The 26,540-nt window shown below is 39.6% G+C and overlaps 1 protein-coding gene across 1 annotated transcript; it reads right to left on the bottom strand.

Annotated features, from left to right (window-relative positions):
- Nucleotides 1-1,335: 1,335 nt before the first annotated feature.
- On the bottom strand, nt 1,336-8,983 carry LOC120849674 (evasin P1095-like). The gene is made up of 3 exons (XM_040221894.1): nt 8,907-8,983; nt 4,842-4,929; nt 1,336-1,542 (listed from the first exon to the last, which is right to left on the bottom strand). Exons 1-3 carry the CDS (start codon nt 8,957-8,959, stop codon nt 1,369-1,371), a joined length of 315 nt encoding a protein of 104 aa, XP_040077828.1. The 5' UTR covers nt 8,960-8,983; the 3' UTR covers nt 1,336-1,368.
- Nucleotides 8,984-26,540: the final 17,557 nt, after the last annotated feature.

Raw genomic sequence — 26,540 nt, 5'->3', positions numbered from 1 at the left:
TTCATTTGCTCAGAAGTTGGTGTGCCGCAGCGTGTTTTTTCAGGTAAATTTGAATCAAGATGCCATATTTGAGTTATTTTCAGCTGGTTTTGTCGTTGGTACCAAATCATCTATTTTTGTTATATCCAATGCCCAGAAAATTTGCTGAATATGTTGGTAAAGTAGTCGTAAGTAAAGTCAGGATGTGGTGATAAGCATAAATGGTACAAGACATCCCAGATGGCGGACGTTAGAATTTGTGGAACCGGGAGCCGAAAAAGAACCAGGAAGTGAGAATTAAACTAAGCTGAGTCGGCTTTTTGCCTTTCAATGTTGTGAAAAGGAAAGGATTGTGTTGAGTGTGGACAAGTGTTTGATGTAATGGCGATCGCCCTCCTACGTCTAATGAACAGACGCGCATCGTTCTTAAAACAAGGGGCGGCAATAAATGTTGCAGCTGAGATGAAGGCAGGTTCGTATGTCGCAATGTTTTGCTCCTCTGTGTCATGTTTTACCCGTGGGAAATCTCACAAGTTTTCTCGAATGTTATTTGAAACTTCTATTATGTGCATAGACTATTCTAACTGCCAAAGCAGCATAGGGTGGCATAAGCGGATCTTCCGCGGTAAAACGAGACAGAAACATAGGTGCATGCACATGAACGTACACTGAACAGGTCAATTTTATTGTTTGAAAATTTTAGGTGTAGGTATTTTTGTAAAATAGATTGACCAAATTTTAGCCAAACACAATGTTATGCACGTTCGCAGAAGACGGAGTTAGCTACACTATTAACTTGTGAAGCCATTTTTTTTTGTTAATAGAGCGCGACGAGCAGAAGACAATTTTTGTCTGTTCGCAGCGCCTATCGGTAGATGGCGCCGATAGTTAATTGCGTGTTGAGTCAGTGGTCAGCGAACGTGCCCAACGTCGACATTACCAAATTATTTGCTCGCTTTTTTCGTTTTATAAATGGTTTGTGCTTTGACATTTTACGCGTTTAAACTGACCTGCTCAGTGCATGAAAGTTTTAACTTTTCATGTGCAGCCGCCAATTTTTCAGCTCGTTTTACATCGGAAGATCAAAAAAGACATATAATTCCGCGTCTTTTTTTTTGCAAAAAAGTTTAGCAATTATATTCATATAGACAATAAGAAAAGCCCACTTCACGCATCTAAAATGAATATATATATTTTAAATTTTCACGACATTAAATGTAAAAATGCTGTCTACATATGCAATCTTTATTTAATTTATTTGTCCCATCTTAAACGCAATATAACAACGGAATACAAACTTAAATATATTTTATTTTTAGTTAATTCACCTGGAGATTATATAAAATTTTCTCCGGCGCCCTAGGAATCCTTGTCTCTTCATGTTCTGGCTTAGTTGCTTGGTGGCCGGGGCGTAGCTTTGATGAGTTCTGTGTCGTTGAAATCCAGATCTTGATAGTTTCCCAAAATTGATATACTGATACAAATACCGTGAGAATTATTGCCTTCATAAACGCATTTGCAATCTTCGCTGCATCCGGTGGATTCTTCGTTTGGAAGTGTGCACTAAAATAAAAGAAAAAAGATAGGCGAGGGCAATTAAACATACTTTTTTATCTAGCATATATGTAGAAATATAAGGTGTATGAAATTGATGTTGCGTTGAGATTTTTGTTTTGCCAAACGTGTTTTTCGCACCGTTTATTCGACAGTTCCATTAACTACCGATTAAAGTCAGGAGAGCTACGTCCATATATTGTTTCGATCTCCGCAGTCACGCTTAGAAAGGAATAATATGTATATATATATATATATAAATATATATAACGGGCATGGTGGCGGGAGGCCGAAGGCGGGGGTATAAAACTGAGAAGAAAAAAACCCTCAGTGAAAAACAGCAACAACGGACGATTTAATCTTCGACGTTTCAGCCGGAGTCCGGCCTTCGTCAGGGAGAACTTTTACAGATGAACGCGGGTGGTATTTATACAATGCTACGGTCGAGTCCAAATTTCGAGGGGTGACGGTTGAAGCTTTCGAGAGAGGGAAGCGTAGGGCAGGTCTTATCCGGGTGAAGAAGAGTGACGGTCGGTGCCAAGTTTCAAGGACGGCAGGATGACGGTTGTAGCTTCTTGGGAGGGGGCGCAGGGTGACTTTGTGTCCGGGGCGGCAGCGGTCTGTGTACGCTATCGTCTATATAGGTCACCGCTGCCGGCCCGGACACAAAGTCACCCTGCGCCCCCTCCAAAGAAGCTACAACCGTCATCCCGCCGTCCTTGAAACTTGGCACCGACCGTCAAGCTTCTTCACCCGGATAAGAACTGCCCTGCGCTTCCCTCTCTCGAAAGCTTCAACCGTCACCCCTCCGAAATTTGGACTCGACCGTAGCATTGTATAAATACCATCCGCGTTCATCTGTAAAAGTTCTTCCTGACGAAGGCCGGACTCCGGCCGAAACGTCGAAGATTAAATCGTCCGTTGTTGCTGTTTTCACTAAGGGTTTTTTCTTCTCAGTTATATATATATATATATATATATATATATATATATATATATATATATATATATATATATAAAATAGGTTAACCGCAAATTGTACCATTTGTGTTGAGGCCAGGTTATCGCAAGAGTCCTACTAAACATAAAATTGTTGTATTAACCTGAAGAACTAAGTTAATTTTTTTAAGAATTTAGCCTTAATATTTATCCTCCTAATGAAACTGGTGTAGGTCATTGGGATGCGATATTAGTAGGCGGGATGTTCAGATAATTAATTTGAAATAATTTATACTTACATTTTTCTTTGCTTACATATATTACAATTACAGAAGTGTTACTAAAAATTGAGACACCTTGTTTTGAACCATTATCCGGATGATTATCTTGTCAAAAATATTAATTGCCCGTTCAAAGTTCCTTAATAAACCTATACAAACCATTTGTAGCCTTATTGTTAGAGAATAAGTTAAAAGTCTTCGCAAATGATATCCTTAGCTCGAACCCAATGACCGACGCCATTATTAAGAAATACTAGCCTCAGTTTATGTTGTACGATGCTGTTCGCCAGTTAAAATTTTATTGTGCGAACATTATCCACTTGTTTGCGACAACAAAGAGGTAGGGCTTTGTGCTATTGAATAATTAAAACAAAATTCGAAACAAAGTGTTGTCAAAACTTTAGTAATACTTATTGGCTAAAAAACAATGTTTAAGATTACTCTAACAAAAAAAAAATCTCAAGAAATTTTAAATCTGTGTTAGACTAGCGCCCCTTAAGCCATTTGATAGAGAGGTGTAGTCTTGTATCATACCTAGAGTCGAGCAATAAACAAATAAAGCCTCCTCTGGAATCCCTTTCTTAACAACGAATTCATATTCCTGTACTTCAGTAACACGATGCTATTTACACTGAGCATAATACTACGACATCCACGTCGTGTGTTTCGATATTAGACCAGACTATCCAAACGCAAGAAAGTAGTATGACGCGCTTTTTTACAATATTTTTTACGAATATGTAAATTTAGTGTACATTTAATGATAACTAATAAAGCCTTAGGCTTCGTTAATGCATTTAGACAGATGCATTTAGAAATTGTATTTATTAATTTTATGAATTATGAATATAGGTAGAAAGTAAACTTGGGCTCCACTGAAGAAACCCTATTACAGTAGTAAACTGCGAGAAACACATTTCGCTGTCAACCATCTTTCCTTTTACCCGAAGCACGTAGCACTGGGTATCGATTTGAAATATTTCTGATGATAAAAAAAAAAAAATGTAGAGGTTTACAAAAAAATATAACATCAAAAAAGAGTGTCAAGGGCCAATTAAAATGTTTTTATTAAGATATTCATGCTTATTCAGCGTGGTTGCATTGAATTCACATTACACTATTTAAAGTGCAAAATATAATGCCTTCATTAACAAAATATTTTGATCATACCCATAGAACCAGCTAATTTATAGTTTTTAGTCGTTAGTTATTCTTGTAAATAGACGCCAATCTCACGTATTTAAGGCGGTCATTGTAAGACCGCGCAGAGTTATCATGATATTGCGCTCAAGCACAATATTTACACGTGGTGATTACTTAATTGGAGTTTTCTCTTATCAGTTTCATGCCACTATGATCGCTTTTCCGGTACTGTGTTTGCGCATGGTAAAATATACAGATATCTTAGCCAAATACTTTATGGTATGCGATTTGGGCTATGCTTATAAATATTTCTTTCATTCCGGTATAATTGTCTATTAACACGAATATAGGAATTCGTCTAGTAAATCTCCTAGAAATAGGTATCGAAAGGAATCGGAGGCCTTCTTTAGGACATATATATATTTCTAAGCTTTGATTCGTTTGTTGAATGTAGGATATTAGCAACTTGTTGTTTTTCGGCACTGCTAGATATAAAACAAGAGTGCTGCTTTACGAGACCAGTTTCTGCATGAGCCTGGGCAATAGCCCAGGCTCATGCTGAAACTGGCAATTTGCAATTTGAATTTTATTCAAATTGGTGTGGGCAGCAATTAGAAATTCTTTGCTTTGTGAGAACGACCTCATTGAACAATTTTTGGAAAGTTTATAGTGATATTAAAGGAAAGTAATGGTTACGAAACTCAGTTAGTGTGACTATTTTTACGTGAAATCAACTGTATCTCTTTATATGAGGCATTTCATTAGACCCAGTAATGCGTACAAATAGTGCAAGTACTTCAGTTGACAAGAAAGGGGCACTGCATCTCCGCCGCGTAGCCGCTTAAGATTCAGTGCCAAGAACCATTACATATATAGCTGATGTTCACTTCATAAAAATAGTTGAAGTTATAGATATTTTATACAAGACTTCTGAAAATAAATTACATTCTTGCCACAATATTGCACATAAATGCCATCTTCCTGAAATTCTTTTTCTGCTTGCACCTCTGATCCGGCAACAAGTAAATGGATGCTGAAAGAGAGGTAAGTCTTGCATAAATAATTCGTAAACATCTATTAACTCAGAGCATTCTATACAAACACTGCCCCCCACTGTTAAACCTTATATTTTACTATAATTTTATCTGGGAAACCAGTTCGAGAGAATTTAAAGTATTAAGAACATTGAATAAAATTTGGGTAGTTTATATATTGACCACGCACTTTCGGAATGTCAATGCTTGATTTAAAACGATTAACTACATTCTGTAGTTTTTTTAATTTTATCATTAACTACAACCTATACGGCATTCAGTACGGAATATTTTTTGGCTAATTTCACTATTTTTTTTGTAAAACGACACATTTGACGTTTGCTCTTTCAGTGCCTAATGTTAGTGCAGCTTTGAGCTGTGGCGACACTGGTTTTCGCAGTAGGTAAGAAATTAAACCAGCGCTGTACAGCTGCTGCCTATGGACTTTAACGTGCATCAGTGTCTAGTAATACACGAACGCACGCCGGTCCCATTCTTATTCAGATCAAAACTAGCAGGGGCCGGGATTGAACCCGGGATCCCGAGGTGTTGCAGTGCGAGCTTTCACTCAGCATCCTCTGAACTGCCTCGCACTAACGCCCTCGACCACCGATGTACTTTCGTAGCCAGCGAATATTACACGTCTTCACTGAATGCTCCCCATCTCAGCAACCTTGTTGCCTAATTTACGCACACGTAAGGCCGCATGATAATAAAAAGGCAATATGAAGCAATGTGAAAAACACCTTCATCCACAAGGACATCAAGCAAACAGCCAAGTAATGCAGGGTAAAACTATCAAACAATATACAATACAATAAGCTGTGCAAACCTTTATACTGTAAATTTGATGTGTAACATAAATATATTAATCTCTGCCTCAACATCCGCTGAATTTCATAAAATCTACTTGCACTGCAATGAAAAAAAAAATATTTGAGGCAACACGCCAGGAAAATAAAGAAAATGTCAGGTGTGAGCTCAAGATGCCACCTATGAACCGAAAAACTGACAGTGGTGCATAATTCTGCCACGTGTATTCCAATTTAGACCCAAGGTCCCAGGTGAAAACCGAACAACCAGAAATGAAGCTTAATTTCCGAATTTACTGGGGAATTGAGGTAAAAAGAAGCATCATGAAGCCGAGCAACCAGGCAGTGAAGACTAACAACGTCGTTGGTTTTCCGATTTAGATTCAAAATACTTATACTAAATCCAAAGGATGTCAAGTTTGGTTATACTATTTTCTTCGACTTTCGGAGCCCTAAATTGCGTGAGAAAAACCAAAAACTTTTCCCAGAACTGTGCTACTTGAGTTTATTCACGCTCTTAGGGTATATTCTCACGTGTGCTTGGCAATAAACTGTTCGTTTTAAGTTATTGGAACTACTTGGAAGGTTTAACCAACCTGAACGGAAGATACCGGCATGTATTCTGCATTACTTGATTTATATATGCTTTAGTCTTAACGACTTTGTGTTAGTTCTACGTTGTAAATTTTGCTGCTCATCTGAGTGTACAAGGAGGTTGACTGATGCGTTTTTATATTCTCACAGCACAATTCTGGCATAAAAGACAACCATGAAATCTTATATTCCGTATTCATTCATCGGCGAGAACCCTGGATATCAAGGCCATCGTGATTTGAGTTATCAGTTCTTGCTGTAGGGTTCTCAATAAATCCTTGGGAATCAAACTTGGTATAATATCGTAAACATATTGTAGCTTTGGAGAATTACAGAATAATATGGGTTTCAGATCAGAAAGCTTAGAGGCGTATGTTGATGTGATGTTGTTTTGTTTTACGATATCCTTACACTAATTCCGCTTTTATTGAAAAGAAGATTTGGGCATGTGAATTATTCACAATGGAAACATGGCAACCCGAGTGAAGAAACAATTTACTAGGGTGCCACAATGGTTATTATCAATCAAGTTCAATATTAAAGTACCATACGGCAGACATGATATACTTTATTACTGATGTTTTTTTCTTCCACCTATTCTAAAGCTGAATTTCAATTTCTCAAGAGGCACGAACTGTCAGTAGTACATTTCCGCGCCTGAACACGCGCTGAAAAAAGAACTAAATCGAGCAAACCGATTAAGGTTATAACTTATAACTGCCCATGTATGATTGGTAAGTGACCAACACGTTGTCTATTCCATGCACGCGTGGTTTGAAACAGCAAACTTAGCATTTTTTTTTTAAGAGGTTTATACATTTTGTTTTTGGTTTCACATGTGAGACTAGAATATGTAATAACCTCCAGGGTTTTTAACTCTTAATTTAGTGCATAGTGCATTATATTCAACCGTCAGGTTATTTCTTATTGAGCACAGCCGACGGTGCGGTAAATAATCATATAAAACATTTGCTCTAAAATTTACTGCTTTGGCTCGGCGGGAATATCAATACTATCCACCAAGAAAAGAAAAAAAAGCCAAGAAAAAATTTGCTTGGATACATTATGTGATCAAATATGGGATCTTGTTTATCACACAAATTGGAAAAATGACTAGAAAAATAGCTTCTGTTGACGCATGCATATTCTCTAAAATTGAAGCGCTAACTGGTAATGAAATGTTGGATTATTGAATACAGACTCCCGGTTTCTACTCGAAAGTTGCTAAGCGTCATCGTAAAAAAAAGATAATTCGTAAATTTTAGAAACACTTGGACCGCGTGGGAAGTGCGCCGTGTGCTTAAGATACAACTCGTACAGCAGGTGCAAGGCTGAAGGTTCGAAAAGGCGCCAGCGAGGTTTTCTTGTCTTTTACCATTCGCATTTTACAACCACCAGCCTTCTGCATGCTGCACAAATGGTAAATTAGGTGCAGTACCGTGCTTTCCACGTGCTCAAAGTTAAAAAAAACTAATTTAGTGGCTATTGATGACCTTGTGCACTTCTTTAATTTAAATAATAAGTCTGTATTCAATAATAAAAAAAATAGATTCACACATTCTTGGTAATTATCTAAGTTATCGTGGCGATTTGTCCCCCATGATAAGCCCCGGTGGCCGTATCACTTCCCATTCACACACCAAAGGCGTCTAGTTCTCAAGGAGTTTTTAACACGAATCTGAAAACCATAAAAATTCTGTAGTCTGTGTAGACTGGCCATTCTATATCTGCCTTGAAAAAAATATAATTTTTTTTAAAGAAAGCTTCGATTGCCGTTACTGAATCTTATCTTTCTATTGCAAAAAAGAACAACATGCCGATTCTTTGTAATGTCGTGTTAATTCAAATGATGTCAAAATATTATCTCAAAGTGTAATATAATGTTTTTTTAGAGATGGCCTGGTACTATAAGTGCCCTGATATTATTTCTCCACTACGCAGAATACGCAATTAGGCTGGTGCATGAAAATGAATATGATGTGTTCTCCAATAAAGGTGAAGCTAAGCGGACGCAAATCTCTGCAGTATTAGAATTCGAGCTTGTGCCATTATAATGCTAATGGCGCACTGGAATAACTACAATAGTTACTATCAGTAAAAAATATTGACATCCTCGGAATGTTTGTTGGCGACGAAAATCCACGTGTTTGTTCACTGTTGCATATGCATTTAGAAGCTTCCGTGAGATTCCAAAATTGAACAGGCTCTATTTTCATTCGCAGTTTACTCTGCCTGCTCAGTGGCTTATTTTGTCACTTCGGGAAAAGGAAATTATGAGCTGCCGTTTAAAGCACTTCAGCTAGTGCTTTGAGTCATAAAGATCCAAATGCAATTGACATGCCAAGCAATTCACACAGTAGAAAATTGCAGTGTATGTTCAACTCCCAAAATACGTGAAGCTGAATACTGAAAATAATAAACAAAATCGCAAATTACATAATGAATTTTGGGTTTAAAATTAAATTCTAGCTACGCAACTTTGTGGATAGATCATCATACAAGTTTAATAATATTTGTAATTCTAAATCTGAAATTTTAGAAAAGATAAAAACGTCTGCTTGGCAACATACCCAAGGACCATAACGGCGGCAATCTGAAGAAATATTATAGTTTTGAGTTCCATTTCAAGTACTTCGTCGGAGTTGTGATAGGGCGTACTTTACCCTCAGAGCTTATGTACCGGTTAGAATAAAATGCAGGTGTTATTTTCTAAAATAACTAAGACTGACGTCACTCGCATAGCGTAAGTTCGCCAACAGAAAGAAGCGTAAATAATACACTTTTTTTTTCAATGCGCACCTGTTGTTAGTTGTGATGTATCGTAGGCGTGACTGTATGAAAAAATATTTTATATTCGACTGCCAGTCGCACAATATATTAATTTACAGGGTTCTTTGACCTACGTGGGACAAAAACTTTCGTGTATACAACCTAAAAAGCACATTGAAGTTTGATAGTCTGTTCCAAATTAAATAGAGTGCTTTGTGTAATTGTTTTGCTTAAAAAGCATGGTGAGCAAACAATATTTGTCTCTTAATTGAGCTTACGAAAAAATATAATAATAAAAACCAACTCTAAAGAGGGTTCTCGCAAGTCATGAAATGTTCCGAAAATAACTGAATAAGATATACTGACTATATACGTGCAGGAACAAACGCAAATCTCATTTTGCTGGGAATCGAATTTCTTTGTCTACAAAAAGAGTTTCGAGTGTGTTAACGAATTGTCACACATTACTGAGATTAAAATATTTTGTGTTACATAAAAAAATACACATTTTTTTATAGTAATGACAATGAAATGATGTAGAAAACATACATGCGCCGATCGCTTTTTTTAGATATGAGTAATATGGAGGTAAAGAAGCATTATAGGTTTCCTGGATACTTAACACATATTATATTTACTGAAGATACATCACCAGTTTTGTGATACTTCGAAAAGTCATTTTAATAACTGACATATAACGCTGGGATAACATATAGTTTCATAGTATACTTAATAATCTAGGAATATTATAGATATGTTGCTGTTGAATTAGTACAAAGGTAAAAGTTTCTTCAACTCAAAATGTGTGATGAAACTTGTGCGAACTCACTTCTTGAACCATCAAGACTACTGTCTCATATGTAAAACGCTGTAGTTTAATAGAGTTCAGAAATAAACTACTATCTTCTAGTTAAATACAATCGATTTTAATCTGCTTACATTTCACTAGAAAAAAAATCAACTCAATGCACCTCACACCACAAAACGGAAACAAATATTTTATTAAGAACTACCAATCATAAAAGTGTACACCGGACCATCGATGACGCAAGCGCTTTGTTTTAGGATGGACCTCAACGGCCTCATGCAATGTGCTAAATTGTGTCACAAAATAATTATACATTTATTCATGCGCTTACCACCAGACCCATGTTTTGTTTTTTAGTTCAAAAAGGCTGTATCTGTTGAATATACTTATGTTATATATAGGTGCACAGTCATTGGCACTGTTTTAAAAAGTCTTTAAATTTCATTACCATAATTTGAGTAATCTTACGTTTTACATACTTTGGAATATTGTAAGATAGTTGAATTTTCAAATAAAATTTTAAACATTGAATAATTGCGATATAAATATAATTTAATAAACTTTTACTGACCTCGTTTTATATGAAAGCAACGAAGATGTCTGGATACGTTCATTCATTCATTTATTTATAACGGTCCACAAACAACATGACGCTTTTTAGTGGTGCGCTTTCCAGATTACTATGTAACAGCAGAAAAATATGAATAGGGAGACAAAATGTTAAACAGCATAATATCACAGAATTTCTAAATCTGCTTGCGTGATCAAAAATATCAAGGCTACTATTTGCAACAATCTGTTCACAATGGTTACACGTTAATTGTAGCCCTTTCATAGCTTCTGCCTTATGCAAATCAAAAAGATAAAACATTTAATGCGATTTGCAAGAATTCCGAGAAACGCGTAAGTACATGCAACTAAGTAATACAGATGTATCGATTATTCCAATCGCGACCTTGCGCCAAAACTGCATGTCTCATTCATCTGTTATGCAATGTATCCAGTTTCATCAATCTGCATATTTTATCATCATCGCAGTAATAATCGCTATAAAAATATAGATCATAAAAACTACATGAATGAATTTCCTTTTAACACCCTGGAATAATCGATACAGATGTATCGATTATTCCAATCGCGACCTTGCGCCAAAACTGCATGTCTCATTCATCTGTTATGCAATGTATCCAGTTTCATCAATCTGCATATTCTATCATAATCGCAGTAATAATCGCTATAAAAATATATATCATAAAAACTACATGAATGAATTTCCTTTTAACACCCTGGACGATGCATGAATTTTTAACTGCAATAAAATTCCACACCACCAAGGCGTATTCAAAATGACTACGCACGACGAGTGAGCAAAACAAACATAAAAAACAGTGAATAACAAAAATCGCGTGTTTCACGTGTAATCTGTAACAGGCTTGAGCTGAGCTACTTGGTTCATAGTTCACTTACGGCCAGCTGAACTAGAAAAAACATACACATAAAGAAAAGACCATTCACGCCGCTGGACTAACAACTGAGTTTCTTTTTCCTCCTCTTCTACTGCAAGCCACACTTGAGGGAACAATTCTCTTTTCCTCTTTTTTGCTTTCTAATCCACCTTAAAATTTCTTTTTCTAATTCTCCTTAAAATGTTAACCCCGAAGGAATCTTTTTTCTTTCTCGTGAAGCACGAGAGAATGTGCACTGACGCAGTCATCCCCTTTTTCCTCAATGGCAAGTGCCTCTAGGATTTCACGTCCCAGTTTTGTTTTGTTCCTTGCGACGATGTTTACGTCATAGAACAGTGCCGAACATTGACATGCACGACAATGGGTTGGCAAGTGTCCTCCTGCTGACAAGGTTTTCACTGTAATGGTCCTAAGACTTTAAAAGATGTATTCGTTAAAGCAATGACAAGTAATTGAAATGAAATACAGGGTCTATATAGACTCCCAGATCTCAAATCAAGGAAACACGAGCATTGGCGAAGTCGTCGAACGTAAATTAAAATATCACAGTATCACGCTTTTTAGAAAATGGCAAAATTTTTGTCTCCCTTGCATTCAAATCAAGGTCAGTCAGAGAACACCACGCCGAAATTGAATTTACATCACGCTAAAGACGCTCAGAGTCCTTTCCCGTATTAGCCACGTTAAAAAACTTAATGTAGTCAGCAAATAAGAGTAATTGTGCCTGTTTAATGGCCGGAGAAATATCATTTAAGAAAATTAAAACCAAAATGGACCAACATTGCTGTCTTGTGGAATACCAGAAGCAGATAAAAATAATCAGGTGAGCAGCTCGACACTCGCACAAAATTTACTTGAACGATGAATAACTTTCTAAAAGCCGATAGCACTTAAAACAAGTACCGAAGTCGCAGAGCTTTTTCAAAAGTATCTGACGATATACTTTATCGAATGGTTTAGTTATATCAATCTACACGACATTTGCTTGGTTTTGGCTATGTACAAATGGCACGACATGATTAAAGAAGGAGCACAGATTGATCTCCAAAGATCGGCCCTTCATGAAAGCTTTGCCTTCTCCAATAATCTTCTGACTAAAATATCTGCAAAGGCGAGTATACAAAGCAATTTTGAAAACTTTAGATGAACTACAAATTTAGAGAAAGGACGATCAGTATTAAGCGTCGAACGGCCGCCCGGATTTATGCAACAGAACTACAAGATATAGTTTCCAAGCGGCAGGAAACATTCCTGACTCATTTTAGAAATTAAAAATGTGAAGCAACACTGGTCACTGTAGTTGAGCACAACCCTTCTCTATAAAAGTTGACATTCCAGCCGCTCCTGCAGACGACTTCGCTTTCAATTTTCTTATGGCATCCAGTACTCCACTTTCAGTTGCTGGAACGAGAGACAAAAATATGTGCGCTTTCTATTTGAGTATGGTAATAGGCAATAGTTAGTATTGAACCAAGAGCGAAAATGCTTGGAAAAAATTTAAAACCTCATTAGGACTTTAATAATAATCCTCGCCATCTTGCAGTGTGATAGTAGCAACATTATTTTTCGTGATGGCCTTAAGATATTTCCGTAGGCACTGCGGCCGTGTGCTCATTGGTGCTCCGTAATGTTACCGCGCTCTCGCTTATCGCTCTCAAACAATCTTTTCGCCAATGCTCGACACGGACTATATGTTTGATGCCTATTCGATAATCCAGTTTTCCATTTCAGATGATGATAGTGTAGCTTGCGTCTTAAGTACTGCCTAAGTTGCTTTAAGAACCATGGATCGGTCTGCGCTTGAGATGGGTAAGACTTGTTTTCTCAGTAGTTATGCATTTGCCAATGAAATACTACTTCACCTTGGTTGTTCAAGTCTCGCAGAACAATAGTAAGTACAATATTACAGAATGGTACAGTGGCCATCTATACTGAAACACGTATAAAGTATTATCCCTGAGCGCAGTGCGGAGTTTCCTTCTTCACGTGCTCCATGCTGTTGTGCTCTACTACACTTCGACACCAATTCGTCCTTTGCGTCTTCAGTCTTATGTAAGCAACATGCCTCTTAACTGGTTTGAGGTCAAGAGTACAGAATGTATTAAAAATAGAAACAATAAGTGCGGTTGGGGGTGAACTCTTTAACTTTGGTTTTAGCTTGAGCTCCTTTTTTTACTTCAAAGTGCTCTCACACTGACTATAAAGCAAGCTTTCCTGGTCTGAACCTTTCATGTTCAGTGACCCACCTTATTGCTCGTCCGTATAGATTACACACTCTCAAGTCCACAAAAGTGACCAAAATCTGCGTATGCCCATACAGATGCATATGCTTAGTTAAAATAAGCCTCATTTTATTATACCTCGAATCAGATACGATATGTGCTAATTGACTCGAAGGTGCTTGTCCTTCGAATATTGTTATATTTTGCGAATACTTTCCAAATTTTCTGGTGATTTTTTCATAAGGTACGGTTTCGAGGCGAATGCATTGTCGAGCAAACAAAAAAATGCTAAAGAGGATTTTTTTTCTTTTTAAATCAATATGTAACACGTTTACCGTTTCCCGTTATCGTAATTTCGTTATACGTTGGTAAACGACGTTTTACAACCTATAAGCAATAAAAGAAATGCCATGGGCTATTGGTTGACACAAGTATCTTGTTTTTTTTTCTTTAACAAAAGACTTCGCAGACTTCTTGGATAGTGCGAAGCACGCCACTTACAGTTACAGCGCATTGCCGAGGTTGGTCGTAGATGGAGAACAGGTCAGGCGCAGGAACGGAATAGAAAGCGGAAGCGAAAATGGTGTGAAAATTTCAGAATCGTACTCAGAAATCGGGGCAGAAACGAGAACGACACCACAATCATAGACAATTACGCGAGTGCCAAGCCGTGTCGCTGTGACACACGTAATGCTATACCGTAAATGCACGCGATATTTTTTTTATTCGCGATTTCTTTCTGTCGTTCTTTAATCAAGTCCTAACCGGTGCTGCGGGACAGTGCGAAAATAAATAAAACATAATTTAGCTTTGTGACGTACAGGCTGGTGAGGAGATATCTTCGAGGAACGTAGCAGGACAAAAGGCGCGCTAAAAATACAAATTCATAACTTCAAAGAAAACAGAAGGGGCTATACCCCTCTGCGTTTCGTAAGGTCGATGCCTTTCGGAACGCGCTTCCAGATATTGCTACGCGAAACAAATGAGTGTTGAAAATCCGCAAAAAGGCAGCTGTGTCTCTTTTTTTAATTATTTTGCAGCTTTTTATGTTTTTTTTATATAATTTTCATTTACTTCTATATAAACGTGTTAGAAAACGCTTCCCAGGTAGGGTATACAAAAAAACGGCTGAAGCGCAAGAGGTGCTGTAATTACGGTACATGAGTTTCCGACGTAACTAATTTTTAAATTCACGAGATGAATTGTTTTATTCCTTTTTTATGCGTATTCGAAATACGCTGATCATCAACTCTTCTCCTACCAAATACTGCGTTCACCATAAAGGAACACAACACACATACTATTTTTAAAATATTTCAATTCTATTTCACTATTCATCTTTGTGTCGAAACAATTCACCTTTCACTATTTTAGGGATCTTCGACATTAATTAATCTCCAGGGTGACGATTACAAATGAAGACGTTTAAAGCCATAATAAGAAGTATGTTTTAAATCGTAAATTGAATTACGCCGGTTTTACTACGGTGAAATAAATCAATGGGTGCCCGCATAAATAAGATATAAAATATTGTTTTATAAATGGTTTCTCACTTGATGCGTTTTATGCTCTCTTATTTTGTATTTAAAATGAATATTCATTCAGCAAAAATTATTTTAAAAAGTTGAACACGAACAACGCTTCTGAGCAAAATCATAGGTTTTACCTTTTTAGAGCGTTCATCTTTGTTTTCAGCTACGTAGTACGGCTACTACAAGCAAAATATTACGGAAAAAGAAAGCCAACCAAAGCTGTCTTCTCAGGGTATTAATACGTTGATTATGTTCTGCTATGCTGCGTTTACGTCAATATAAACGTGTTAATTAAACTGCACTTAAAATGGTGAAAAAACGTGTCGTTTTCAGTGATCACAAAGATTGATCGAACATTCCGTAATTTATACGAACATGCAGAGCGTCAAAAATGACTTCTTTCTCTCTAGTCATATTTATTTAAATAAAACACAACTGTTCAAGTAACTTAAATAATTTCTACTTCAAAGACATTTAATGCATTAAGTTTGATTAAATTTGGTTTTACTTTATTTGACCTGATTAAAATACAACTTGACTGTATAAAACAAAAACTTAAAAAAAGTAACTTCCAACAAGATTTGTCAAACAGATATACAAGAAACGACTTCACCCACTGCTCCCAGGAACAAAAACAACTCCAGCTCCATGTGCGTAACGTACCCCCGTGGCGCGAGTGATGTTCTCGCCCGCTCTCTAAAACCGTACCGCATCGCAGTTACACGTAAGCCAATCTCAACCAAAGGCCAGTATATTCCGCTTCCAAACGATCGTCTCCTTAAAGAAAAAACTCAAAGGCTGGTTACCGAATTCCTTGTGCAGAATGCGATTCCTCATATGTGGGGGAAACTAATAACTTTCCCGAACGTCTGCGCAGACATAAGTATGACGAGACCCCGAAAGACATTCAAGGCCATGTGGTGGCGGAAAATGCTGCAAAGACTGTCCACGCTATTGCCTTCAGCAGCAGTTCCGTCCTAGATTGGGAGACGAACCGAAGGAAACGGCTTCGATGAAAATCTTTGCATATACGAAATACGAACCGCAACTTGAACCGATTCCCCGGAACGCTGCCAAGCAGCTATATGCACGGGTTACGATGTTCCAATGTTCCACACACACACACACAAAAAAAAGTAAGAGTACGTTACTGACTGAAAGAAGAAAACAAATTTCGGCCTTTCGGTACACATACAGTAACCCCTGAAGAGTCGCCTTAGAAACGAGTGGCACTATGAAGGATCTGATTAGAGTCTACTATGCAACCCTTTCAGATAAAATATAAATATCAAGATTTGCTTCGGTTAATAAACTTCTGATTATTTTAATGATCATATGTATAAATCTAATTTCAACAAACATGTTTCATTAAACGTGATTTTGCATATAACAATCCATTTATATAATTCTTGTGTATCGAGTACTGCATAATAAACACACCGTCTGTTTAAAAAAAAAAGCTTAAGAACGTAAATTTTCGGGCCCTTACCCTAATAGATTGCCGTCATTGAAATTACATTATTTCACGTAATTCTCTGAAGTTAACACCCACGGTGGCAAATATGACTACCGTCTGGAACAATCGTACCTGTTATATTTCATCATTAATGTACTATACATATCAAAAGAACCTGTATGTTTTCGGCTCTTTTACACGGAAATTAGCAATCATGGTATTAATTAAGAATCAAGGCAATGGAAGAGCGGTTCAGACGGTGCTTGTTTTGACGGTCTAATAAACGCCTAGCGTGTTCATAATCGTCCGCCTGCTAAGCCTTATTTCACTTTCTTGGAAGATATTTAATCAAGTACCCTGGAGACATTCTGTGGCACTCGGTTAAGACCGGTGACGACGGTAATAAAGGGACAACGCAGCACGTCTTAGCCGTTCGTGTTGTTGCCCGGTCCCTATATTTCTGTCGACTGCGGTTTTAGCCATGTGCAACTTAAAGAGACTCGCCGGTTTATGAACATTATTATTATCAATAGACATTTGGTTATTTTGAGATGAGTTGTCATTGTCACGTCGCGAATACTGTTTCCTCAAGGAGTATTACTTGTAATTATTCTGCCTCATTCCCGGAAACGTTTATGACGACACAGATTGAACGTTTCGGATTGGACACCACAAAACCTTAATCCAAAATCGCATTCAAGCAATTAACTTTAAAAGATCAATTTAATTGGAAAAACGGTTTTGAGTGTTGTGTAGCATTGTTTTTACTTTATTTCAGAAATTGGCTCTGAACACGCCGCATTTTACATATTGTTGTCCAAAAAAAATATAAATTGCACCTCTGTGGACTGAAAATGCCACGATTATTTGTTCATGCAAACATATCAGTCCTGATTCGTTACTTGCTTACTGTTTCTGTAGGGCTTATGGCGCACGAGCTAGTAAAAGTGCACTTGGAAATTCGCTCAGCTATTGCATGTGGAATTTTTTAGAAATACTAACATACTTTCACTTGTTCTGCATTTTGACCCACTTGTGTTTCGTCTTTCTTCCCTAGTTTCCTTAGATTTAGTTGTGATTTTTTTGTGATTCAATGATCATCTCTTACATTCCACTCTCCTGGCTTACTGTCTGTCTTCGGAAGTGTGTCTTACCTGGTTCTCGTGATTGAGGGTTTGCCTGGGGGCCTACCTTTTAATTTACTGCGATGAGCTGAAGACATCTGGCTTGCTCTTCGAGGTGCTTTTAGGTCTCGCCGCTGATAGCTCACTGGGCCAGATTGTCGAAGTGCTGAATAATATCCCCTGCGTTTCAGAAGTAGGTCTGCTTCCCTTCTTTTCTTCCAAGATCTCCACGCAAAAGAGAAGACATCCTTACACTCTGAGAAGCATTTTTTGGTTATGTTGATTATTTCCCAGCATTTCTTGTTTGGCTTTACGTATGGCGACACTGGCACGGCATGCCACGTCAATATGCCGCTCCTTGAAAAGAGGGATCACTGTTTTTTTATGATCTTTCTCGGATGATACCCTTTCCTTCTTTTAAAAAAGCAGGGTCATTCCGTGCACCACGTTGAATAGAATTGATGTTTGTTTGTTGGGTAGTACAGAACCCAACGTTTACGATTGCACATACACAAGCCAATTGTCTTGAAGTGTGTCCCGGCATGCGTACAAGACGCCTGCGATAGTTTTTTTTTTGATGTCGACATATTTTTTTGTGAATAATGAGTGTTATGCACATATATTTCCTCTACTTTTTATACAGGTACTTTAGTTAGATAAGCACCAGCAAAGGCAGCAAGACAGTCTCATGGGGTCGCACCAAGGATAACTGCATTCCTGCTCGAGTCCCCACTCATGTCACCGAACTTCACTGAACATAATGGTACATTCCCTTTCCTTACATTTTTCCTCTAAAATCAGTTTTTATGGGTTTTTTTTTGTAAAAATGGTAGTGTAACGTTTAAACACCCAACCGTTCCTAAATGGTCTATGTACCAGACAATAGGGCGCCTTAGGCCCGTTTCAGATGAGTTAACTTTTCCAGCAATTTCAAGGTTGCTGGTGGGTTGCTCCATAGCTTTCCCTAGATCAAAACAAATTGCTGAGAACTGGTCCGGCTCGAAACGGACGACCAACTCGGACAACTCGGAAACGTTTGAAGCGGCAGCAGCCAATCGGGAATGTGATATTTTCACGTGACATCCCTGTGGTGGTGATGATAACAACTGAAAACTTAGTTCTGGATTGAAATGGATCGTTTTTGGAAATAAACTCCTTCAGAAAGATGAGTTAGTATTCTCAGCACAATTTAAAGATATACAAACATGTTTACATATATATATATATAACTGTGCATCTCAATAGTACAAGAAAAATCAAATTTCATGATGATGATGGCGAGTCGTAGCAATTCAGTCGCTTTGTCTTGCTGGTGTCGCGACGGCAAGTTGTTGGGTGAAATCGCCCCGTCTAAAGCGGGCCTTGTGCTGAGTGAAATTGCCCTGTCTGAAGCGGGCCCATAAGACCCGTTTCAGACGGGGCAATTTCACCCAGCAACTTGACGTCGCAACACCAGAAACACAGGTCGCCCGCGATTACACGCAGCAACCGAATTGCTACGACTTGCCATCATCATCATCAAATTCGATTTTCCTTGCACTATTTAGTTTCAGAGTTATATAAAAAAACGTGTTTTCATAGATTTAAATTGTGCTGAAAATACTAACTAATCTTTTTTAGAACGGTTTATTTCCAAAAACTATTCCCTTCAAACCAGAACCAAGTCTTTAGCTGTCATCATCACCATCACAGGGTTGTCACGCGAAAATATCGCATTCCTGATCAGCTGCTGCCGCTTCACGCTTCTCCTAGTTGCTCGAGTTGCTCGTCCATTTCGAGCCGAACCCGACCTCAGCAATTCGTGTTGATCTGGGAAAACCTAGGGAACAACCCGCCAGCAACCTCAAAATTGCTGGAAATGTTGCCCCCTCTGAAAGGGCATTAGGGAAGTGAAATAAAGAGCACTGGAGCTCTGAAATCCAATCCCACGTGGAGACTTTCTTTTGCCTTTTTTAGTACATATTTACATATATATATACTTTTTTTTTGGTTTTAATGTATAGACGCATAATTTTCAGACTAATTCACATTCAGAAGGGCTTTGATTCACACTCTGTGGCTCCGTAGTGTTTGCAATAGGTTCTTGGTGAGCTATTGCAAGCTCTACAAAGGGAGGCGCATCTTCCCACCCTTTGCAGGCTATAAAGCTGTAGCTTGCACAGCTCTAGCAGGTCGCACCTCGCGCACAAGCTCCATCACGAAGCATAGGTGCTGCATTAGTCGCACCACACCTTGAGGCCAAATACGGTCGGGTAGTAGCACCTGGGACCTTTCGTCACTGCACTCAGGTATGGTATGGTGGCATGGTCGGGGCATGAAGCAGGGGTGCAACTTGGAAATGTTGATCTTCATCACATTTGAAACGCATTTTTTCTTATTTTTGTGTCAAGTCGTTTGTCTCAAGTCGGTGAGGAGGCAAGCAGCAGCGAGAGAAAGAAAAAAAATATTGAAAGTCACTCTTACTGAGAATCTATTACGAGCCCTAGGAAGCCGCGGTGTATAATTAATACGCTTCTGAAGATGAATTATAGTATAAATTATGTGCTAGTGCCTCAAAAATAAAAAAAAAATATATATATATTTAATTAATAAGTGTACAAATATACACCAGGAGGACTTAAACCACAACTACACAGTCTAAGTTTAAAATTTGATACCTTAAACCATTCGGCCACCACCCATTTTTATTTCCAGGTCGTTTATCAAGGTATACGAATTTCGTTTGCAGCTTTCGGCTGCAAGAAAGATTGCCTGATTTTCATTTACTTTACTATTCCCACGAAATATGACAAGCGACCAAGAATAGAACCTCATTTGTCGGCCGAGGCCAAAAAAAATCTCTAAGTCTGACTTCTGGTGTGCAGGTACCCTCGGCAGTAAACTCTGCTAAATGGGGCAAAATATATATTATACTTTTTTTTAGCAAATATGCATTGTTTTGGTCAGAACTTCAGCTTGGGCGATTTGGTTATCCATAATAATGCTTCACAGCGCACAAGATCAGACACACTTAAAAGTAATTTCATGCAAACACAGGAAGAATACTCACTCAGCGCTGGCTGACAACTCAAGTGTATTATTCATCATCTTCATCTTCCTTCACTCCGATGCAAATGGCAGTCAAACAAAAGAACCGAGGATCATATGAAAAAGAAAAAAAAAGGAAAGAACGAAAGAAGAATTAAAAACAAATATACAAGCAAGAAAAAATATAGAAGGAAGAAAAATAATGAATTCCCTGTACAGCGGACGTTGCTACTGTCCTTGTGCTATGTAGTTCAACTCTTTTTCCGTTAGGGCTAGCGAAGAAGTACTAACATATATTCTATCTAGCCTTACAATGTCAGCGGTTTCTACTATTTCTCGCGTCAGTTTTTAAACGCTCCATCCAAGTATAGTGGAGTGGTCCAGGAGGGGAGAACATCCACACTCTCTGCAGTGGATGCCTAAATGACCCGAGTTAGCATTTATGACATTGCTGTTATGCTCACTAAAGTCGCTGGATCCTGGGAAAGTAACGCCAAGTTCCCCGTGTGGTCGCCATCTTGGTCCGTGAAATGAGGAATTTCTGCTTGACCCCTCCGTTCTTGGTAAGCCGATCTAGATCCGCTGGTGACGGGTAGCTTTATGGAGTGTTTTTTTGTATACCGAGATTTTGCTAATTTCACACCGGCGAAACAAGCGTACACCTTCGTACCACCACCAGATGCTGTCTCGGTGCTTGGAGGCACTGAAAAATACGTTTACTGTTTTGAAATACGCAAGAAGAACAATGCAATTGTAAAAGATTCAAGGAGATGGGCATGAATATTAGGTTGATTGCATACAGAGTGCAAAAGCCTCTTATATTGGCTAGGAACGTCTCCAGTAGGATGATGCTTCATGGTAATCATGGCGCGACTGGTTTAGAACGACCCTCTGAAAGCTTCGAAGATTTAAATGGACCAAGATGGCGATTTCAATGGCAACGTAGACCGATTAGCCAATCGTCTTGATAGGTTTGGGTCGTCTGTATGTTAGTATCCGTTTGTGTCCTGCTAGCAGGTAGTGAAGGCAATGGCGCTACTTTCCCAGGATCCTGTGATTTTAATGCTCACGAAGTCGGTCATTTAGACAGTGACCCGTCTGTCCGATGTAACACTTGCAACATGTGAGGGGAAAGGAATAGATTACTCCCTCATTGCAGGGCACGAACTTGGTCTGGTGGTTTTTTGATACATCCAACTGGTCGACTAGATGTCCCATTCACCTCTTTGCACAAGCTTGAAAGTCTATTCGGCGCAAAGAAAACAACGTCTACGTTGACTCTATTGGCCATTTTCTCGAGGTTGTGGAATAGGTTGTGGATGTCGGGAAGTATGACAGGCCTTGTGGTGCGGTTCTGCGTGTAATAGCTCCTTCCTGCTTAACCTCCCTGAGTAGGACTTCGGCAACGGAAGTTAATAAAGACGGGGGGTAGCCCGCTGAAACCAACCGAGAAATTTCTCGATTGGTTTCAGCGGGCTACCCCCCTTCTTTATTAACTTCCGTTGCCGAAGTCCTACTCAAGGAGGTTAAGCAGGAAGGAGCTATTACACGCAGAACTAGAGACCGCACCACAAGGCCAGTCATAGTTTCCTACATCCAAAACCTATCCCACAAGCTCAAGAAAATGGTCAATAGAGTCAACGTAGACGTTGTTTTCTCCGCGCCGAATAGACTTTCTAGCTTGTGCAAGAAGGTGAATGGGACATCTAGTCGAGCAGTTGGATGTATCGAAAACCACCAGACCAAGTTCGTGTCCTCTAATGAGGGAATAATCTATCCCTTCCCCCTCACATTTGGCAAGTACTACATCGGACAGACGGGTCGCTGTCTAAATGACCGACTTCGTGAGCATAACAACAATGCCATAAATGCCAACTCGGGTCATTTAGGTATCCACTGCAGAGAGTGTGGATGTACTCCCCTCCTGGACAAATGCACCATACTGGAACGGAGCAGGAACAAACTGACGCGAGGAATAGCAGAAACCGCTAACATTGTAAGGCTAGACAGAATATGTGTTAGTACTCCTTCTCTAGCCGTAACGGAAAAAGAGTTGAACTATATAGCACAAGCACAGTAGCAACGTCCGCTGTACAGGGAATTCATTATTTTTCTTCCTTCTAAATTTTTTCTTCCTTCTATATTAGTTTTTAAACCTTTTTCTGTTCTTTCCTTTTCTTTTTTTTCATATGATCCTCGTTTTTTTTTTGTTTCACTGCCATTTGCATCGGAGTGAAGGAAGATGATGATGATGCATGATGCACTTGAGTTGCCAGTCAGCGCTGAGTGAGTGTTCTTCCTGTGTATGCGTGAAATTACTTTTAAGTGCGTCGGATCTTGTGCGCTGTGGACCAGTATCATGCATTGTTTTAGCAAAATGAGGTACACTATTTGACTAAGGTGAAACAGAACGAGCCTCTCCACCTGGGTCTGTTTTCATCTCTCGCAGACACTATTTCCTGTTTCTTGTGGTTTGTATCAGACTTTTGTGTCTCTGTCCGTCTAAACAATCTGTGTTAGACTAAGACTGGGTTCTTTAGGATATGTGCAGCAATTCTTGGCAGCAAGTGGCTGTCAATCAGGAACAGGAGTTTGTTCTCGGCCACCAAGAGCAAGTATTTTCAAGGTGAGCTATTACCAGCCAATATGAGTTTTCGGTTCCATTCCGCTTGGATGCAATTTCCTATGTGTAGTGGTCTTGCATTAGTATTTGATTGTTGCTCTTCTGCAAAAACACCCAAATTTGACTAAGACTGGGTTCTTTCTTATGCATGCAGGTCTTGGTGGCAAGTACCAGCCAATCAAGGCCAGAAGTTTGCTCTTTGCGGCTCATGGCAATTGTTTTCAAGGTGAGTGATTGATGCCAATCTTAGGTATGTGCTTCATTCCTCACAGACACTTATTTTCTGTCGTTATAGTGGTCTTCTGTCAGGCTTTTGTGTCTCTGTCCGGCCAAAGCATCTGTATTAGAATAAGAGTGGGTTCTTTCGGATATGTGCAGCAAATCTTGGCAGCAAGTGGCTGCCAATCAGGAACCCAAGTTTGTTCTCGGCCACCAAGAGCAAGTATTTTCAAGGCGAGCTATTGCCCGCCTATATGAGTTTCAGCATTTGTCAAGGAGCGCAAAATCAAAGCCCGGTGGTTGGACATTGCAAAAATGTTGAGTCGGAGGCGCATAGGGAAGAAGCTTTACAAGATTATCCACCTGCCTCAACAAGTGAAACCGAAACTAAAACGTAAATTGCATTTGAAAAAAAAAACATTGTCAGCTTGAGTTGACTCGGGGACAGCACGGAGCAAACAAGCCACGGTACGAGTATGCTTGGTTCAGGCTTTTGTAGTGGTGTCCGATGACTCGGTGTTTTCTAAAAAAAAAATATTTTTTTCTAAAAGTGTGGTGGTCTAATATTCGGAGATGGGCATTGAGTCGGGATGTCAAGGTAAAAATTTCATCCACATGCCGGAATTCATGTGCCTTGTCCCTCTGGCGAGGGGGGCAAGTCTTCAAAATTTTAGGTTCGCAAAAGGGGTGCGTCAGTATTGACGTCTCATTTTAAGTCAGGCCTCTCAATTTAAAGCGCACTAAAAATTGCATGCCTGAGATTCGTTTGGGTGTACTTCCTCTCAGTAAGTCTATGGTTCTGTCTCAAAAAGGTTCAATCTGATGTTGACTGCACCTCAGGTCTCCACGGACGATTCATCAGGACGAGACCCAACGGGGACACTAGGGAGGAGCGGCTTAAACAAGGGAAGCTACATATACGACCGATTCTTGCGGACAAGAACCGAAAATAGATAGACGGTGGGTGTTTCATTTGCTATGCCTTTTGGCATGCACATTCTGTTTGTTATGTTTCAAGATTCCTGCAGAGTTCAATTTCAACTATTGTAAAATACAGAGCATTCGCCAGATCGCAGAAGCGCCTACCCCCCCCCCCCCCCCCCCGTTTTCAAAACAATCCCGAAATAAGCAAAGGGCATACCAGACACCCATCCACCTGTTTTCAGCCATGCTCAAAATATTAAAAGAAACCATCAAGCGCCCAGGTGCTGTGGAGTCCTTGCCACAATAGTGACGGTCACGGAGCTGACAGATCCGTGCCTGGCACAAGCCGTGGCATGGCATTTGGGAACCAGGGAATCGAGATTAGAGATGTAGCACAGAAAGTGGAGGCAAGCGGCGAAGATGAGCTGAGTTTCGGAAGACATGGATGAAGGGGGTTCCGTCGCATGAGGCATCTATGTCCCGTGCATATAATTTTGAGTGTGGTGCAGGCGACTACTGAAAACAATTGTTACCTGTACGCAACTAATCACAAATCTCTCTCGCAGTTCCCACGGCCCACAAGCCAGCAGGCGCCAGTTCGTTCTCGTTCAAAGGTGAGGATTCCAGATTTTCAAGTTTGCTCTGAAGCAGCAATACTGAAGCCAAACGAGCTGTAGGATATAATTAATTGACGGAGCTCAGAACGGCTGGAACGCTTTCATTGAAGCGTGTTTTGCTGCAACACACGTGGACAACACATTTGTCGACGTGTGTCCAATTTTATGGCAAGAGGCATATTATGTCACGCGCATGAAATTTTGAATTTATGCGGCTTATTGTGCTGTAGGTGAACACCAGTGATGTGATTGCTGCGCCGAACTGCGCCGAGGGGCTAACCCTGCTCCGTCCTGCTACATTTCGCCATATGGGTAATCTGCGCCAAGCCTGCGCCAAAGGACCAATTTAGGTCGCCTTTAAAAACCGAAACTAAACTGAGTACTATAATTTAGCCGGCATGTGTTATGTGGCGCAAGCGGCCGCCTGACACAAAGTACCGGGCATCAATTGTCCACCCGGTTTCGAATGGTTTTTCCGGCCTCTCGTGTTTCGCGCTGTCGTCTTGTAAGTCTCGGCTCTCGTCGCCTTTTTTTTTTTTTTTTCAGCGATAGACGCGTATGTTTGCAGGCGCTCCGACGCTAGCGTGCCGGGTACCAGCAATGGCGTCATGCTGTGAAACGGAACCACGTTTTTGCGCGGCACGAGTTACTTTTTGAGCTGAAGCAACGGGTGTAGGAAAACTATATTTGGTCGCTGCCTTTCAGTCACCGTAGTCGCGCGACGTCGAATGTTTGCCGTCCCCAGATCACTGCAGATATGGTACTTTCTAAAAGGAAACTAAATACCGCCGCATATTCATCAACATTCCTGTTTTTGTTTAAATCATACGTTACTACAAAAATCCATCTTTAATTCAAAGACTGCTCTTTGAAAGTATTGATTATCTAGATTCCTCTCAGTGTGCCTTCTTTCGAGACGGACCTCGGTACGTGAAAAATCTGCCGTTAAAGAAAGTTGGTGAAGGGAAGTGGGCTAAACCAAAGAAGGCAATGTCTGCACGCTGAACCCGCACAGCGTGCTTGTTTGTCTCGAATTCAGTCGTTGGACAAAACGCTCCAAGAACTTTTTGAGCCTGACTCGCAATGTCTTGCATCGACGCACCCGGGTTCTTTGTTTTTTGTGTGTTTAGCTTGTACCTTGTTTGCCGGCCTGGCAAGCACGCGCCACTGGACTGTTTGTGTCTTATGCTGAAAGTTAACTTTGGGGATAGGTTAGCGACGGACCTGTGGAGCACGGTTTCGGTTTCGATCGGACAGCCGTTGTCTGCGCTCGCGCGACGAAGCATGCCAAGCAGCAAGCCTGCGGAATTTGGCCTCACGTGCATGCGAACATGATTGCGTGACTGAGGCACCAGCTGGGACGCTTGCAATTCATTGTTTTACGTTTGCTTACTTTTGACGAAAATCTGGCACGTCA

The sequence above is a fragment of the Ixodes scapularis genome, unplaced genomic scaffold (assembly GCF_016920785.2).
Source record: "Ixodes scapularis isolate PalLabHiFi unplaced genomic scaffold, ASM1692078v2 ptg001358l_1___fragment_6___debris__unscaffolded, whole genome shotgun sequence".
Taxonomy (NCBI): domain Eukaryota; kingdom Metazoa; phylum Arthropoda; class Arachnida; order Ixodida; family Ixodidae; genus Ixodes; species Ixodes scapularis.
This window is presented reverse-complemented; position numbering and strand designations above follow the sequence as displayed.

What these genes read in the sequence shown, in the direction of transcription:
- LOC120849674 (XM_040221894.1), bottom strand. Translation starts at nt 8,959, where the DNA reads ATGGAACTCAAAACTATAATATTTCTTCAGATTGCCGCCGTTATGGTC. An exon ending in GCCGCCGTTATGGTCCTTGG is followed by an intron (nt 4,930 to 8,906) that starts GTATGTTGCCAA and finishes CCTCTCTTTCAG; the next exon opens with CATCCATTTACTTGTTGCCG. An exon ending in TGCAATATTGTGGCAAGAAT is followed by an intron (nt 1,543 to 4,841) that starts GTAATTTATTTT and finishes CTTTTATTTTAG; the next exon opens with TGCACACTTCCAAACGAAGA.